General features: G+C 32.1%; 1 protein-coding gene across 4 annotated transcripts in view; it reads right to left on the bottom strand.

The window, feature by feature from the left end:
• SATB1 (SATB homeobox 1) overlaps window positions 1-16,990 on the bottom strand; it is a 120,808-nt gene that overhangs the window by 35,941 nt on the left and 67,877 nt on the right. For all 4 annotated transcript variants that reach the window (XM_083376140.1, XM_083376139.1, XM_083376138.1 and 1 more), the window contains 2 exons: window positions 13,572-13,784; window positions 5,452-5,607 (listed from right to left, as the gene is read on the bottom strand). In XM_083376140.1, coding sequence (XP_083232266.1) covers window positions 5,452-5,607; window positions 13,572-13,784 — 369 coding nt within the window. The remainder of the gene's footprint in view (window positions 1-5,451; window positions 5,608-13,571; window positions 13,785-16,990) is intronic.

The following is a 16,990-nucleotide window of genomic DNA, read 5'->3' as shown; positions in this document are numbered from 1 at the left end:
ATGTATTCCAAAATCAAATGATGAATGGTAGCTAAGTTTAAATCTGCCTTCCTGTTCATCTGTGGTAGTTCTAATTCAGACTTACTCTAATGTCAGAAAGGCAGAGCAGCTGCCTATTATATATTTAATATATCTTAATTAATCCTATTAGCTCAGCTGACCAGGGAATCATATTGTTTATGTTATTTTACTTTAGAGTACTAAGAATAGCATGAAATATCTGAGATCCAATTCTTGTACTGTTAATAGTTTTAATTTCAATATTGATCTGTTTTCTCTACTATTAAATTAATCATTGAGGTTATTACTGTTATAGCAGGTAAGACTAAGGGACAGAGCAATAAAAAATCTCTGTTAAGTACTTTGGGGCCACATACATTTATCTTGCACATTTTTATTCACACTTCCATCACACAGTGCTCAAAGCAAATTTCTGCTTGGCCAAGACCTCCCACAGACCAAAAAGAAATTTAAATCTAAATATCTCAAAATTACTTTCAACATTCCAATCCTGAATATTGAAACCTGAGTTATGAACTGAAAAGCCTGAAGTGGGAGTATGATCAGAAAAATGTTAGTGTGATAGTGTACATTCCAGTTTGATATATGTGAATCATTGGTGGGGAAACAAGGAAAAAAACGTGTAAGAATATACTTTCTCTCTAAGCATGCGTGTAACTCTTTGAATTGGGAGAAAAAAGTACAGGACAATTACATTCTCCAACAATTATGTAAGGAAATAAATGTTTGAGAAAGGTCACAATGGGTCGGACACAACTTCGCAACTAACAACAACATATAAAGAAAAAATATTGAATGTTTCTAATGAAGAGTCACAATTTAAAATGCTCATGTAACAACTAAGTATTGGATATACAATGTAAATCTTCATTGAACTATTATTTCTATTCTGACAGAATATGTATAGCCCAGGCTTGAAGTAGGGGGTCATTGATGCTCTCTGAGCTTGGTGGTTTTCTTGCAGATGTTTCATTACCGAACATCATCAATAACTGCACTGGTGATATTAGCTCATTTGGTAACTAAATAGCAATAGCACATAGACTTATATACGGCTTCAACATGCTTTACAATTAATGCCGGGCTTGCATGAAAATCACCAAGCTCAGATTGCACCAAGGATCCCACAATTTATGTTCTGTTCAGCAAATACAAACTACAAAGAAAAGTACCAATAAAATGCCAATATTGTATGTTGTGCTGTTTTTAACACCATACCAAACAAAACCCAGGTACTGAATATGATAATACTGCAGGATAAGACAGTATCCTGAAGACAGGATAAAATCACAATGCATTGCTGAAAATTACAAAAATTATAAAAAAAATCTCTCTTGTAGATAGATGTCTTTATGTATAAAATCCTGGAACTCAATGTAATTTTTACATGTATCAAAAAAACTGGCAATATATTCTTAGGTGCTTCTAAGCATTCGTATGTCACCTGAATAGATCATCATAAAAACTTAAAGGTATCATCAACATTCATACTAGATAATATATATCTTTATAATGTAAGCAATAGCATGGCACTAACTAAAAACAATGTAATTTTGTGTTTGTATTTCTATGAGTTATGCGGTTCAAATGATCAATAATAGCTGTTGTTAATGGAAGCAATGATAAAGTATAACCAAGACTTTATATTACACTTGCCTAAACTTGGCTTATGTCTTTGGATTCTATTTAGCATCCATCAATGTCCAACACTGCAGAGAACAAAAAGCTTTGCAAATAAGAAACTTCCATGCCACAATATCTATGGCAAGGCAATGTGAATGCTTGAAGTAGTCACCATAAAACGGTAATATACATTTTATATGGGCATATGAATGCAAAAATTAAAGTTTTAAGTGCTGTCTGTGAACAAAAGTATTATTTGGTGATGAAAACTCAAATGAAATAAAATATTTTTTTCTTAGGAAGGAACTTTTTTATATTTTTTTATAATTTTTATTAAAAAATATTAACCTGGTTTTTCAGAGATCCCCAAATAGGGAAGAGTTAAAGGCAGTTTACAGTAGATTAAAAGCAATTAAAAATAAATTTAATAAATTTCTAAAATATTAATTTAAAATTATAGACACCTGAAATCCTATTATTTAAATGGGTATCCACATAACATAGATGATATATAATATCATTATAAATTATAAATCAAAGGTAATGATTCCTATGAAAAATATAATTTTAACTGAGGCAACATTTTTAAGTAGCTTGTTACCAATAATGATGATGGCTTAGGTCTAAATCTTCTTTAATTTTTTTTAATTGCATATATACGCTATATTATTAGGACAGTAATGAATGGAGAGCTATTTATTTCTGCTGCCCTTTTAAGAGGGATTTTTAGTGCTTTTACTGATTAACTTTCTTTTAAATAATTGAAGAAATCAACTAACAGACAAAGCCTTGAGTTTGATCCCTTGAGTTATTTATAAAAATAATAAAGGAGATAAAAACCTAATAATAATAACAATAATAAATAAAACATACAACATCTAAAATTAATAGAAATCCAATATGTGACTGCAGATGCAATTCATGGAAAACAAAATCTTAGTATCAGTGCCACCAAATTCAGTATACAATTCAGTGGCTATAAATTGTAGTAAAGTAAAAAATACTAAGGATAGGTAATATAAAGAGATACTGACAATGGATATTTCTTCTTAATGCACACTGTATAACCTTCTTTTGAAAATAGAAATATCAAAAAAGCATACAGGTTTGAAGTCATAGTTAACATTCTATCATAATTAGAAACATTTCAAGAGCCCTGTAATATCCAATCAAAATTACAGTAATTTCCAATACACAAGCCATGATTCATGACAGAATTTTACATTCTACACAAGAGATTGTAGTGGCCTGATGTATGACACAGTGAGTGCAATGCTAAGAGAAACAATTCAGTTTAATGTTTAAACAGCACTTGGTGTTTAGAATCCTACAATAAAAGAAACATATTATTGCAGAAATTATCACTTTGACAGTGATTGAAGGGTAGGCAGGCATGTGGCCTGTAAAGCTGTAATTTTTTACAGTCCACAGCTTGAGTTTAATCATTTTGATGTAACATTTCCAAAATATCCTTTTAAGTATTCCTTACAGCATATAACTTTAAAAAGAAACATATTTTTTATATAATGAAAGATGGAGCAATTCCCAACTGCAAACATTTCCAAACTTACAGCTTAAATAATAAAGCAAACTGCAATAACATAATTTAAAGTCTATCATGTCTAAAGAAAGGTGGCATCAGTCAATTCAGCCAGGACTGAAAAGGTGTTTCTTTTTTTAGGGGGAAAATGGGAACTATATTTGACCTTTCAGGTCAACTTTGCAATTCAATATACAATTTTTTAATATTTTAGAATAATTTAAATTTACAAATATATTCCAAGAACAGTGATCAGCTAGCAAAATTAAGTCAAAACTTACAATTCATATATTTTAATTCTGCATGTTTATTCAGAGATGTAAACTCATAAAGTTAGTCCAGCACTCTAAAAGGATTATCTCATTGACAGATGAAATTTATTAAAATGACATTTTAAAATTTTAAAATTGTTGTTAATGTCACTTTTTCCTAATTCACCATTTAACCAGTTATTTGAAATGGATGTTTATTCCAAAATAAATCATTCCATATTCAAGGAATATACTCTATCATATTTTGTACTATATAAAAACATCCAGGTCAAAGTTTTATACTGTCTAAACATATATTGTGGGTTTAATTCAATATCCAGAAAATAACAAAGACAAATTCCAGATTAGGAAAAATACTTTAGTTATATCAAAGCAACATTGTGCTTGTTTGTTACTGAAGGTGCACTAAAGTTTGTGCATAGGGAAAATAAATCCATCAAAGATACAAAGTGAATTATTAAACCTGATCAAGTCAAAATCCAAACTACTGTCACAATATGTTCAAACAATATGAATAAATGGGCTCTGTACATTCAGTCTTTGATTGCCCTCATTTTTGGCATCCTGAACTCACACCACAAATTATTCAATCTGAATAATTTGAACTATCATTTTTGTATTGATATTTTACAGTTATTTGGGACTATTTCATTGTAACTTACTAACAATATGTTGGCTGTGGTTTATGGGTGAGGGAGTTCAAAACAGATGAAAAGAACCAAGTTTCCTATCCTACATTAGAGTGGTATATTAGGATTAGGGAAATCCAGTTAAAACTTTCAGCCCTAAAGACCACCAAGTATTGTTTAGCTGGTTACTTGAACATAGTTTGTTAAATATTGGATAGGAAAAAAATGGGTGAAATGAATACATAGATATGCTGACTTGAACTTTTAAAGAAAGACAGGCTTTTAGGGATTCAAAAAAATATTTGGGGCATCAGAGTAGAACCTTGTGGTAACAAAAAATATCTCTGGATCTCCTGATTAAGATGTAAAGTTTTAATGATAAAAAACCCAGTTAAGTTCAAGTACATTTTTCCCGATTTATCTCATGGAACCCCATCTTATGGAATCTCATGGAAATCCAGGATTCCACGAAGCAGTTTGAAAACTCTTCTCTATACCAAACATATATGGTAGTTCCTCAGGGTCACATTTAGCCTTAAAAAACAACAACAGAGAAGTTGTTGCTGACAAGTTGCTCCTTGAATGTCATGTGCACTGAACTGCTGCACAGTTCTTTTGGTTTATCTTAGAAACAGTTTGGAAGCACCACTTTTTTCTTACTATTTTAGTTATTAAGGTCTTTATATGTTTCCCCATTGAGACACCCTTAGCAGCAGATCATCAATCAAGTCATAAAACAAGTCACACTAGCTGGAATCTACTTAGAATAAAGCAGTCCTAAGTTCTAAACCACCAAACTTTACATTAAATTTGTTTATTTTAGGTTCCTTATAAAATTATTTTCTCCCTAAAAACTCCCCCCACCCCCCACATTATGTTTTCTCACCTTTGGATTCCTTTCTCTTAAATCTGGACTCCTATTTTCAGTATGATTCAGAAAGCTCTAGGCATATATCAGAATAACCATTAAACTTTCTAATTTTAAATAAAAAGAAGATTAGGTTGGGGAAATGGAACAGAAAGGATTGCAGGATATCTAGGTTTTCACCTATACAGAGTGGTAATATATTGAATGTATTAAAAGGCTACAAAAGGCTACGATTGGTTAACATAACAGTTTTTCACCATATTGCCCATAAATATGCCATATTTTATAATATCAGAAAAAATATAGTCATATAAATATAGTCTAAATATAGTCAGATAAAAACATCTTGACCTACACTCTAGAGATGCCAATAAATTTCTTATTGTGTTTAATCACACTTAACGTTTAAAGGATTTTATTCATATAGTCATCCAACTAAACTGAACAACAAAGAAGCAAGAATAGCAACATTAATTCCCAGATGACCACAAAACCTACCTGGCTTTTTGTTGCTGCAACCTTTGCAAATAATGCTTGAGATACTTTAGCTCTTTTCATTTCCTGTTGGATCTCATCATAAATGGAAGCATTAATATTCATGGTATTATTTTCAGGTTTTCCATTTCTTTCTGTTGAAATAGCAGTTGTTTTTACCTAGAAATATGATATATCATTATTCAACAGATAAAAAAGATGCCCAGTTAAGAGGCACTATAACTGTCAGCACACACTAGAGTTTAAGTGCTCTTAATTAGAAATAAGTTCCACTGAAATCAAGAGGCTTATTCTTAAACTCAATTATAATAATAAGGTAAAATAATTATATATTTCCTATAACAAGCTACTGCCAAATGTTTAAATAACATGCCAAGAGAGACAAGTAGAGCTTTAAGTGAACTTCCCTATTTCATCTTCAAAAAGAGAGGTCCTCTGAAGATGAAAGTTGCCTTATATATCAGACATCCTTTTATTCTGTGTCGTACCCAAGCACAGGAATGCACTTGTGAAAATCTTTTTTGCCCGCCATGTTCAACACATATAGAGAATAAGCAAAATGCCTTTTTGCCACACTTTTCCTATTCATTTTAGTGTTTTTTTAACTTCAATTTTTTAATTTTTTTTTTAAAAAAATATTATTTCTAAGTAGATTCTGGTAGAAGTGGTCAAATAGAATGTTTCATTTAAGTGCTTTATCTCTTCCTACAGTGTTAAGAATTTTTTTTATGGCAAATGAAATAAATAAATGCTTTTAGATAAATAAATATATAAAAAACTAATAAATGCCTGCACATTTTCCCAATTTTCTTTGTCATTTTTTTCCTAAACAAGTTGGAGGAATATTTACCTGGCTTCTTCATCAGAGATAAAGCATTCAAACTTTATACACAATTTCAAAGCAAGATAAATTAATCCCATTTGAGGATGCTTAAAAATTGGTGAACCCATTTGAGCTTTCAAAGTTTCTTCGTAACTATGACCTAAAACCTAAATCTGTTCTCCATGCAATTGTAATAAGATAATCTTTATTGTCATTTTTTACTGTGGGCACAACAGCACACATCAAAAATGAAATTTAGTTGCCCACTCTCAAAGTAAAACACATACATGACACACATCTAAAACATACTACATACAACATTTCTATAGACCCACACCCCTACATATACATAACAATAAAATATTAAATACTGTCCATCTTGAATATATAATGGAAGGAGGAAGCGAGAGGTCACAAGGTTAATGCTGCACGGAATGAAACTATGGTTGAATCTGGATGTTTTGCTACAGATACCACGAAGCCTCCTCCCAGAAGGTAACAAGGAAAGCAGGTTGTGAAGAGGATGAGTAGTGTCCCAGATACTCTTACGGACCCTGTTCAAACAATGCTTTTTTTCTAAGTCCTGGATGGGAGGGAGGGAAATGCCAATGATCTTTTCGGCCATCCTCACTACTCTCTGCACTGCCTTCCTGTCTGAAGCAGTGATGCTTCCATACCAGACTGTGACACTGTATGACAGGATGCTCTCAATCGTCCCCCTGTAGAAAGTGGTCAGAACAGGGGAAGGAAGATGAGCTTTTCTCATGCGACGCAAAAAGTGCAGGCGCTGCTGTGCCCACTTCACCAGTTTCTCACTGTTGAGCGACCAAGCCAGCCTACTTGTTAGCTGCACACCCAGGAATTTGATGCTGGTAACCATCTCCACAGGTGAATCATTAATGCACAGAGAAGTGTGGCTGTGCCTGACTTTTCTGAAATCAACAATGATCTCTTTGGTTTTTCTGGTATTTAAAACTAGGCTGTTTTCCTTACACCAGTTCATCAACCCCTCAATCTCCTTGCGATAAGCTTCCACACTGTCATCATGAATAAGGCCCACTACTGTTGTATCACCTGCAAATATGGTTGGTGGCAAACCTAGCACAACAGTTATGAATCAACAGGGTGAATAGCAGCAGACTTAGGACACAGCCCTGAGGAGAACCTGTGCCCAAGAAAATGGTATTAGAGGTATTTGTTCCAGCTCGCACATATTGGGGCCTGTTGGTAAGAAAATCAAGAATCCACTTGCACAAAGGGGTGTTTAAGCCTAAAAGGCCAAAACCAAGATAAACAAATAAGTCAAAAATATTATATTGTTCATACAATTTGTTCATCATATTTCTTGAGACATATGATCCAAAGCTATATCTTTATGTGATAAAGTATGTGAACCTTTAAGATCATCATTTAGTTTGATGGGGAAAGTAGAATCAATTGTTTCAATCAATGGGATAATAATCAGGTGTGACTATGAGAGGTTATTTTTATTTAAAGAAGAGAATTCTGGTTATTTATTATGAAAATCTAAACTTTACAGTGTAATGCATTTCAAACAAAGGAGATTTTTGAGAACATCCAAGAAACAGTTGTTGATGCTCATCAAGTTCGAAAACTTTATAAAACTATTTCAAAGACTTTGGACTCTACCAGTCCATTGTCACACAAATTGTGTATATTCATCACTATTATTACCCATGAATAGTTGACCAACCAAGATCATATCAAGAACAAGATATGTAATTGTCTAGGAGGTCTCAAGGTCCTCAGAATGATATCTATGGAACCAAAAACTCCCTTGGTTTGGTGAATGTTCATGACATCATCAGGAAAACAGTGAACAATAATGGTGTGCACAACAAAGTTGCAAGAAAGCTACCATATTGCTCCCTGCTTACAATTTCCAAAAGGCCACATCAATAAGCCAGAAGGCTATTGGAAGAATTTTCTGTAGATAGAGAAGAGCAAAATAGGACTTTTGGCTGAAAAGAGAGGTGTTATATTTGGTGAAAGGCAAACACTGGATTCCAGCATAAAAATCTCATTCTATCTATAAAATATGGTATTGGCAATATCATGATTTGAGTCTGCTTTGCTGATTTTGGAAAAGGACAGTTTGCCATTACTGATGGAACTATGAATTCTGGTTTTCTGGGGGAGAAATGGCAGACTGAAGATAGATTTGCGTTTTGCAGAGATGCCAATTATGGTTAAGAACCATAAGAACAAAAGTCAAGAAATAGATTGGCTCCTTTGACCTCTCTGAAGAAAGAGAGAATGTGAGATTGCCTAAGTTGCACTTCATATGTTTGCTCCTCATGAGGAAGACTCCAAGATTATGGTCTCTGGAAGGTAGGAAAACTGGGAGATGAGGAATTTGCCATTCTTGTTCTAGCCACAGCAGAGTCTTCAGAGAAGACTAAAATCACACTTTCTTTGCCTTTAGAAATTACCTATTAATTACTTTAAAAAGTTGGACTCTTTCAAAATGGCAGAGACTGGAAGCACCAAGTGAGTGCTTCTAATTGTTAATATAAGAAAATAAAACTGTATTTTTATAAGCTTTAAGAATTAACAGTGAAAAGCAAGGCAAAGTTTTAGCTATAGAAAATTTTAAATGGAGTAAGGTCTCAGAAAAGGAATGTTTGATTTTCAATATTAAGACTTTGAAAATAATTTTAAAGAATAAATGCATTTTTGGGGAAAGAACCATTATTTTGATATTGGATGCAATTAACTTATAATGGTTATTGTTGAGGAATGACAATTGGACTGGGCCAGCACTATGAGGTATGTTGTGTGCTATTGTTGTTGTTGTTGTTGTTCTTGTATTCAGAAGAAGCTGTTATACCAGAAGATGTTAGAAAAAGGATTTTGAAAAAAATTAATCTGATATGATTATGGAAAACAGTATGAACAAGAATTATCACAGAATATACAAAAAAAAGATAAAATAAAATAAAATGAGGCTCTAAAAATTAAAAAGGGAATAAAAATTCCAATTCAAGACAGTGATTGGTATAATTTCTTCCTTCTGTACTTAACAAAGGACACTTGTTAAAGTTGTGAAGAAATTCAAGACACAATAACTATTATACACACAAATATATTAAATTTGATCACTTTCCTCAATAAATAAAATATTACCTTTTTGACATTCATTTATTTGGGTTTTCTTTATCTAGTTTTAAGATTTGTGTGGAGAACACATAATATTTTAGGTCATATTTATTCAGAAATATTGAAAATTGAAAAGGGTTTACATACTAGTAAGTACTCATAGCATGTCTAACTTTGAGAAGACATCAGAGTAATTCTAATTCATTCATGGATTATTTCTGATGAGGTATATGTTAAACATAACCCTCTCTCACAGTCCATTATAATCCATCTCAAACTTTTAATACTGCCAATTTATTAAATAAAATATGTTATTTATTTATTGATTATTATTAAATTTATATCCCTCTTTTCTTTTGTACAACTGCAGGACTTTATAATTTATCATAGAACTTCTAATTACAGTATGACTATTTTCTGGTGAAGAATGTCAGCTGGTCAAAGTTCCATATTCTATAAAAGGTAAAGGTAAAGGTTCCCCCACACATGCGTGCTAGTCATTTCCAACTCTAGGGGCCGGTGCTCATCTCTGTTTCAAAGCCGAAGAGCCAGCGCTTGTCCGAGGACATTTCCGTGGTCATGTAGCCGGCATGACTAGACACCAAAGGCACACGGAACACTGTTACCTTCCCACCATAGTGGTCCCTATTTTTCTACTTGCATTTTTACATGCTTTCGAACTGCTAGGTTGGCAGAAGCTGGGATGAGTAACAGGTGCTCACTCTGTTACACGGCACTCGGGATTCAAACTGCCGACCTTCTGATCAACAAGCTCAGCGTCCTAACCCACTGAGCCACCACATCCCCATTCACATACTTTTAAAAAAATATTATATTCAACATTTAATTTTGTCATAGCTTTATGAGTTTTTTCCAAAAAAACTTTCTAGTTTAAGATAATCTGAAGTACATTTTAGTATTCCAATGTCTTACAAAATAATGTAAAAAAACAACTATTTCTTAGAACCCGTTACTCTAAATTATTGCTGCAGTGGTTTGGTTTACATCTGATATTGATTAGAAAAAGCATTGCAGGAACATGTGCTAGATTATTTTGAGTCACCAAAGGCATTTTTTGTTATTTGCAAGATTATGGTATAGGTCAGGGGTCTTCAAACTTGACACTTTTATGACTTGTGGGCTTCAACTCCCAGAATTCCTCAGCCAGGCATGCTGGCTGAGGAATTCTGGGAGTTGAAGTCCACAAGTCATAAAAGGGCCATGTTTTAAGACCCCTGGTATAGTTTCCCTATCCAGTCATGCATAACTGTAGGGTACGGTACTCATCTCTGTTTTGGCCAAAGGAGCCACTATTGTCCAAAGACATTTTCTGTGGTCATGTAGCCAGCATGGCTGTATGCCAATGGTGCATGGAATCTTCCCGTTGAAGTGGTACTTATTAATCTACTCTCATTTGCATGCTTTCAAAATGTTAAATGGGCAGGATGAGCTGGGGCAGGAATGGGAGCTCAGCCCATTGTGCGACACTCAGGTCTCAAACCAGGGTTGCCAGCTTTCCAGCTGACAAGCTCAATGTCTAACTGCTGAGCCATCACACGCTCCTTTGCAAGATTAGAGAACATACTTTTGAAATGTGCTAAAGTAACATAGGTTATATCTTACAAACCATAAAACATATATGTACATATGAACATGAACAGACTCCTTCTCTGCTATTTACTTTAGTTAAAACTTGAGAAAAGATGATACTGCATTAAATTTTAATAAGTCAGCCCCTTGAAGCAGTATCACTATTTTTTCAGACTTATCTGAATAGCTGCAAATTTTAGGTTGCTTTAATGAAAAGTAGTGAAGTGCTGCTCTGAAGCCAGGTCAAAATTCTGCTTCTAATTAACATTTGAACCATATACAAACCTAATAAACATATAAATATCAACATTATTAAAATGTTAATGTCTAAACAGTATTTTACTGGACAGTTATGTATATATATATGGACTTATGAAGTTAAAAATAATATAAACACATAAACACACAAGCAAACTGTATTTACTTAGATACATTAGTATTTTGTTCACATATTTATGTTTAGGAAAGCTTTTGACTGATTATAATAGAGGTTGCTTTGACTATAAGAATATTAGTGGATAAAGATTTATATATCTCTATAGAAAAAAATGTATAAACATTTAATAAAATATTAGGAGACAATTGATGTGTGTTGATAAACCTGTTATATAGTTGGTTCAAAAAAAAAATAATTCCGCCAATTCTTGCTTAACAGCGTAACCTGAATATCTTTCCCTTCTTTCTTAACATTTTCTCCTGACCCATTAAGAATAGCATGGATGAATTAGTTTGCCGGGCTCTAGTGAACACTATATTATATATTGTTAATTAACCTTTCATAGGCTATGGTTTTCCTCCATAATTTCTACTGAAAGCATCAGTCATCATTTATTGTATGATACTTTATAAACGTAGTTCTCCCCAAAAAGTGAGGTTATAAAATTAAGATTACTAAAAAGGAGTGAAGAATGAATGATAAAATTAAAGAACAAATAATAAAATAAAAATCTTCAAAATATTAAAGTCAAAACAAAGACTTCAAAATACCAAAATGATACATTTAAATACGAAACACATTAGCTCTGGTTATTTATAATGTAATACTATTTGCTGTATTAATTGTAATGAAGAAAAATTCTGGTGAGACAAAGTCCCCTCAGGATGGGCTCCAGTATGAGCCTGAAAGTTCAGAAGACTTAACCTCTGGTCCTTGATGTCTGACACAGATTGGACCCTGCAATACAATCATGGGACATTTGCCTTCATTCATGGGGAGGAAAAAGTCCACTAACATTTGTAAAAACATATTCTTTTAGGCTCATCAGATGAAGCTGTTTAAATATGTTTAAATTCTAGAAAATCTAGCACATCACACTTTTAATTGATAATAAAACTAGAAATAATATAGCCAAAAAAAATGAAACCTGAAACAATTAAATTAGTACATATTAATAAACATAAATGTTCATATTTTTCTCAGGTATGTGCACACACACATGCACACACACACACACACACACACACACTTTATAAATAAGTACTGTTAAGTACTGTTTTAGTTTAGGAACAAAATTACTTTTAAATCCTTGTTTAGCTTTTAATCTTATACTGTGCATTTAAATTCATGAAGTATTTCATTTCAAGGAAAACAGACTACTTTTCAAGCCTCTTCTACAAATGCACAAGAGTTATAATAAGTGCACATACTTTCCAAATAGCTTTTTATTGGGACAAAGTTTACTACTCCATTATTACTGTGGCGCCTAGAAACACAGTTATATTTACATACTAGCATTTCTATTAACTGCTCTCTCCATGGTGATTTTTTCTCAAGAATGGAAGGCTCTATATTATATTTTGTTATTCCAAATATATCATTAAAAATGACATTAAAAAAGACAATAGTTTATATTTTTTCATATAAACTACAAAAGGCCATTTTGATTTTTAAAGTTTAAACAATTGGTCAAAAGCTATAGCAAGATGGTCTCCAAAGTTATTTTATATTCTAAATATGAAGGTCAGTTCTTATAACAAGAAACAGGAAATGTGCATCAAAAAAGTCTCTCATTAGATATTGTAATACACTATTATTTTAGCCAGATTTATAGAAAAATATGAAAATAAGATTTATAATTATGATAAAATGGATGGTTTCCATGTATTAAAAGATATACCAGTTATTGACATATTTTTGTTGAAAAAACTATTTACTGTAAATTGTTCTGTCAAACCTTAAACTCTTGTTCTCATGTAACTGAATTCATTAAGAAACTATAAGGCATTTAATGATTAAACTAAACATAAATGTTGCCAGTTCTCCTACATGTATAGCATTGCACTTAAACTAGTATAGCAGCATCAATATTCACTAAAATTAGTATTTAAAATATTGAAATGGAATGGGCTAAATTGTTCGATTCAACTGACAATTTCTTTAAAATGTCTTCTCCAACTTGATGTTTTTTTTAAAAAGAACACTCTAGTAAACTATGTTGTTACACAGACAGCAGTTCTGATGTTGTTAAAATAATGAATTAAATCTCCTGCTCTTTATTACATTATTTGTAAAAAATACTGTGAAGCTTGCCTTAGTTACAAATATATATAGATGTATAAAAAGGTGTGAAAAATGTAGAAAATAGTTTACTTGTGAAGGTCGGCTGGGTGGAGTGCTTATAAGAGGTGTTGGGCCCATAGCAGAAGCTGCATTCAAGCTTCTTTCTCTTTCATCCTGATATATTCGATCTCTTTCTGCTTCAGGCAGCTGCAAGAAATTCTGCATTGCCCGAAGATTTACTAATAAAGATTGCGAAGCAGTCTTGGGGTCTTCTTCCTTTCGCAGGATTTCTGAGAGCAAACCCTGTAGAATAAATAAGTATATAAGTATACAAGTATACTCAAATGGCCATAAGGCATAGTAAGAAGCCACAGAAAAATACCATAAAACCACAGTTGCCTTTGTTAGCAACTTCAGAAAATGCACATAAAAAAAAAACATTAATTCTGAATAGGAATTTAAGTAGCCCTAAAGAGAACCTGAGCTGTATTCTTAATTTTATTAAGCATCTGTTTTATATATAAAACAAACTAATTGTGCTTAATTAGTCTCCTCTTTTCACTGACCTTTTATTTAATGTAAAATTTCATATTCGAAATTCGTCTGTGTGTATACTTATTTATTTATTTAAACATGAAAAATGATGGAATAATATTAGATAAGTTTCAATTCATAGTTGATTCTCCCAGGAATTCTTTTTCTATTTAGCTATGATTATCTAAAGTTGAGGTTTACCACTTATAACTAACAATATTTTCCAAATGAATCATTTCAGGCAAAAAAAAAATGCTAGGCTCTAAGTTCAAATTCAATTGTTTCAGCAACAATGGAATAATTGTTTCAAATTCAAAATGTTAGAATTCAAGACATTTTGCACTTTCAAGGAAATATGTTCTTAAATTCTTTTTTAGGGAGCACCCTTAAAATCTTTATTTTATAATTATGGAATGCTGGAGCTATTTATATTTTACCCTGTGATAGTTAATTACTTCCCAGGATCAAATTTATTTATTTTCATATTTAGAACCTACTTCATCACTAGATACTACAAATCAATATTTTTGCCTCTGACATTAATTCTTCCTCTGAAACCAATTGATTTTTATTAAATGAGAGGAGCTTTATACAATATACAAGTGTATACTCTTATCTTTCATGCTATATGTTATATGCATTGATATTACTATTATCTTTGTAAAAAAACAAGCAATTGTGATTTCTGCCACTTTCAGCCATCAAAGTCTGTGGCAATTATCATGGTAAGCATACATATGGACCATTGAAGTTGACTACTTAGTAAAGTAAAGGCAAAAATAAATATATTAATCTGAAAAGAATAACTCTCCCCCAATAAACCATAACTGAAGGTGGGAGGAGAGGATTTTATGGATGGGACTGGCTCTTGTGGTTTGCATGCAGTTTTTGAGTGTCCTATATTACTATATTACAACCTAAGACTATATTTAATGGAAAATTTATTCTATTTGATACAAAAAAGGAGGCCCTTTGAAAAATGAAAAGAGGATCTCTTTTCACACATAAAGTTCCAGGACTGATAAATCTAAGCCTATGTGGAGCTTAACCTACTTTTTTTGCTTAAAAATTAAAGCAAATTAACTAAAACAAACCAAAGCTTGTATCCAACCCTCCCAACATTTTACAATACACCAATAATGTCAGCTCCATTGCTCATTATTGCCATCAGTCCTAAAAAAATCAAATATCAGCTTTTTCCAGATCTTTAGGAAAAACTTGATAGGTGGATAAAAGTGTCTGAACGTCTGGCTGACTGCAACTAACAACAACAACAACAACAACAACAGTAATATAGTGTGGTGATCAGCTAAGTAAAAATCCCCACTGCTGTCATGATTACATTTAGAATTTGATACTAAAATTAAACAGACAACTGTAACTTACTTGCATCTTAACTAATGAACATAGACCGGCATTCTCCAAATGTTCAGATAGCCAAATGTAATTTGTATCTTAATTTATGTTATTATTCAATGTTTGTTCAGATCTACAATCATCTATGTTTTCTTGCTGCAATACCACTTGATGAGAAATATATTTTCTGTGTAAGAACCCTTCTAAGCTATTTTCAGACAGACTAATACAATCATTACAATTTAATTTAGATAGTGATTTGGAGTTTAAAACTTATCTTACTTTACTATTCTGGTGCTTATCTTCATGAATATCACACCTGAACACTATATCCCTTTTGTTTTATATTTTTGATTACAATTGTACTGTGTTTCAATTTTTGTATGAAATAAGGAAATATTTAATTATATTTACTTATTTTCCCTTGCAGTATGTTCATCATAACCACATTACAAAAAGTAATTAATTTTTTTTTACAAATCATCATAAATAGAGAAATGATTTTAAAAATATCAAGGGCTTCCAGTGCTAATTACAAATTCTTCATAATGAAGGAACTAAAGCACAGCTTTTTGGCTCACAGTTTGTCTGATCTTTAAATATAATCACTATTTCAGAAAGATTTTTATCAGCTTCATGGAATTTCAAACTCTCCAAAGAAAACTATGATATGTTGAAACTTTCCCTCGCCCCCAAATACCAATATGCTTAACATCACTGTATGCTATCTGCATTGCAGTGGATTGAAATCTCATATCCAGGTGGAACATTATTTTCAAACTCCACCCGCGTATCTGGAGTCCTGCCAAGGAACATATAAGCAGACACATTTATCTTTGTCACTTATTAGCAAGAGGAGAGCTGTCATGATAGTGTAATAGCACCTTTTTACCTTTTACTCAAACAGTAATATGGGTAGTGAGTTTTTCTTAAATTACACTATGAAGAATTATATGAACACAGTAGCAATTTCTTTTATACTTAAGCAGGCAAATTTTCCTCTACCACATAATTTGCAGAACTCAAATTCAATAAAACATTACAAGATGGTCCATTACTGTTATCTTTTTTGAATAATCCATCTTCATCCTTCATTTTACTGGAAAATAAACAGGGTACCAAACATGAAATGAAAAGAAGAAGAAAGAAATGAACACCAAACGTGGTAAACTGGATAGGCCTTTACTGCAGTTTTAAATTCATTTCTCACTTGATCCATAATGGCCTTTTCCTTAAATATGAAAAGGTCATTATTTAACAAGTGGGACAGACATGAAAAAACACAGGAAGCTAAATTCAATTATTTTCATAAGTTTTATCTAGTTTCATTATCTATCACTGATAAATGTAATGTAAACATATTTGTATTTTTAGAAAAACCTGTCTGAAGATTATATCTAAAATCTCTAGTAAGTATAATAGTAACACAGCTAGTTCTCATTTAGCAACTGCTTGGTTAGTGACAATCACAGTTACAATAGTGATGAAAAAGTAACCTAACAACTAATAATTGCATTAATAATCTTTGCGGTTCTCTAAAGCAAAGTAAAGCTGAAATATGATCATAAGCACAATCATAGTCTCACTTAACTAAACAAAGATTACCTGTGTAGCAATTA

This window comes from Vipera ursinii, assembly GCF_947247035.1.
Source record: "Vipera ursinii genome assembly, chromosome: Z".
In the NCBI taxonomy this organism is placed as follows: domain Eukaryota; kingdom Metazoa; phylum Chordata; class Lepidosauria; order Squamata; family Viperidae; genus Vipera; species Vipera ursinii.
Note: the sequence above shows the minus strand (reverse complement) of the source record. Positions and strands in the feature narration are given on the sequence as shown.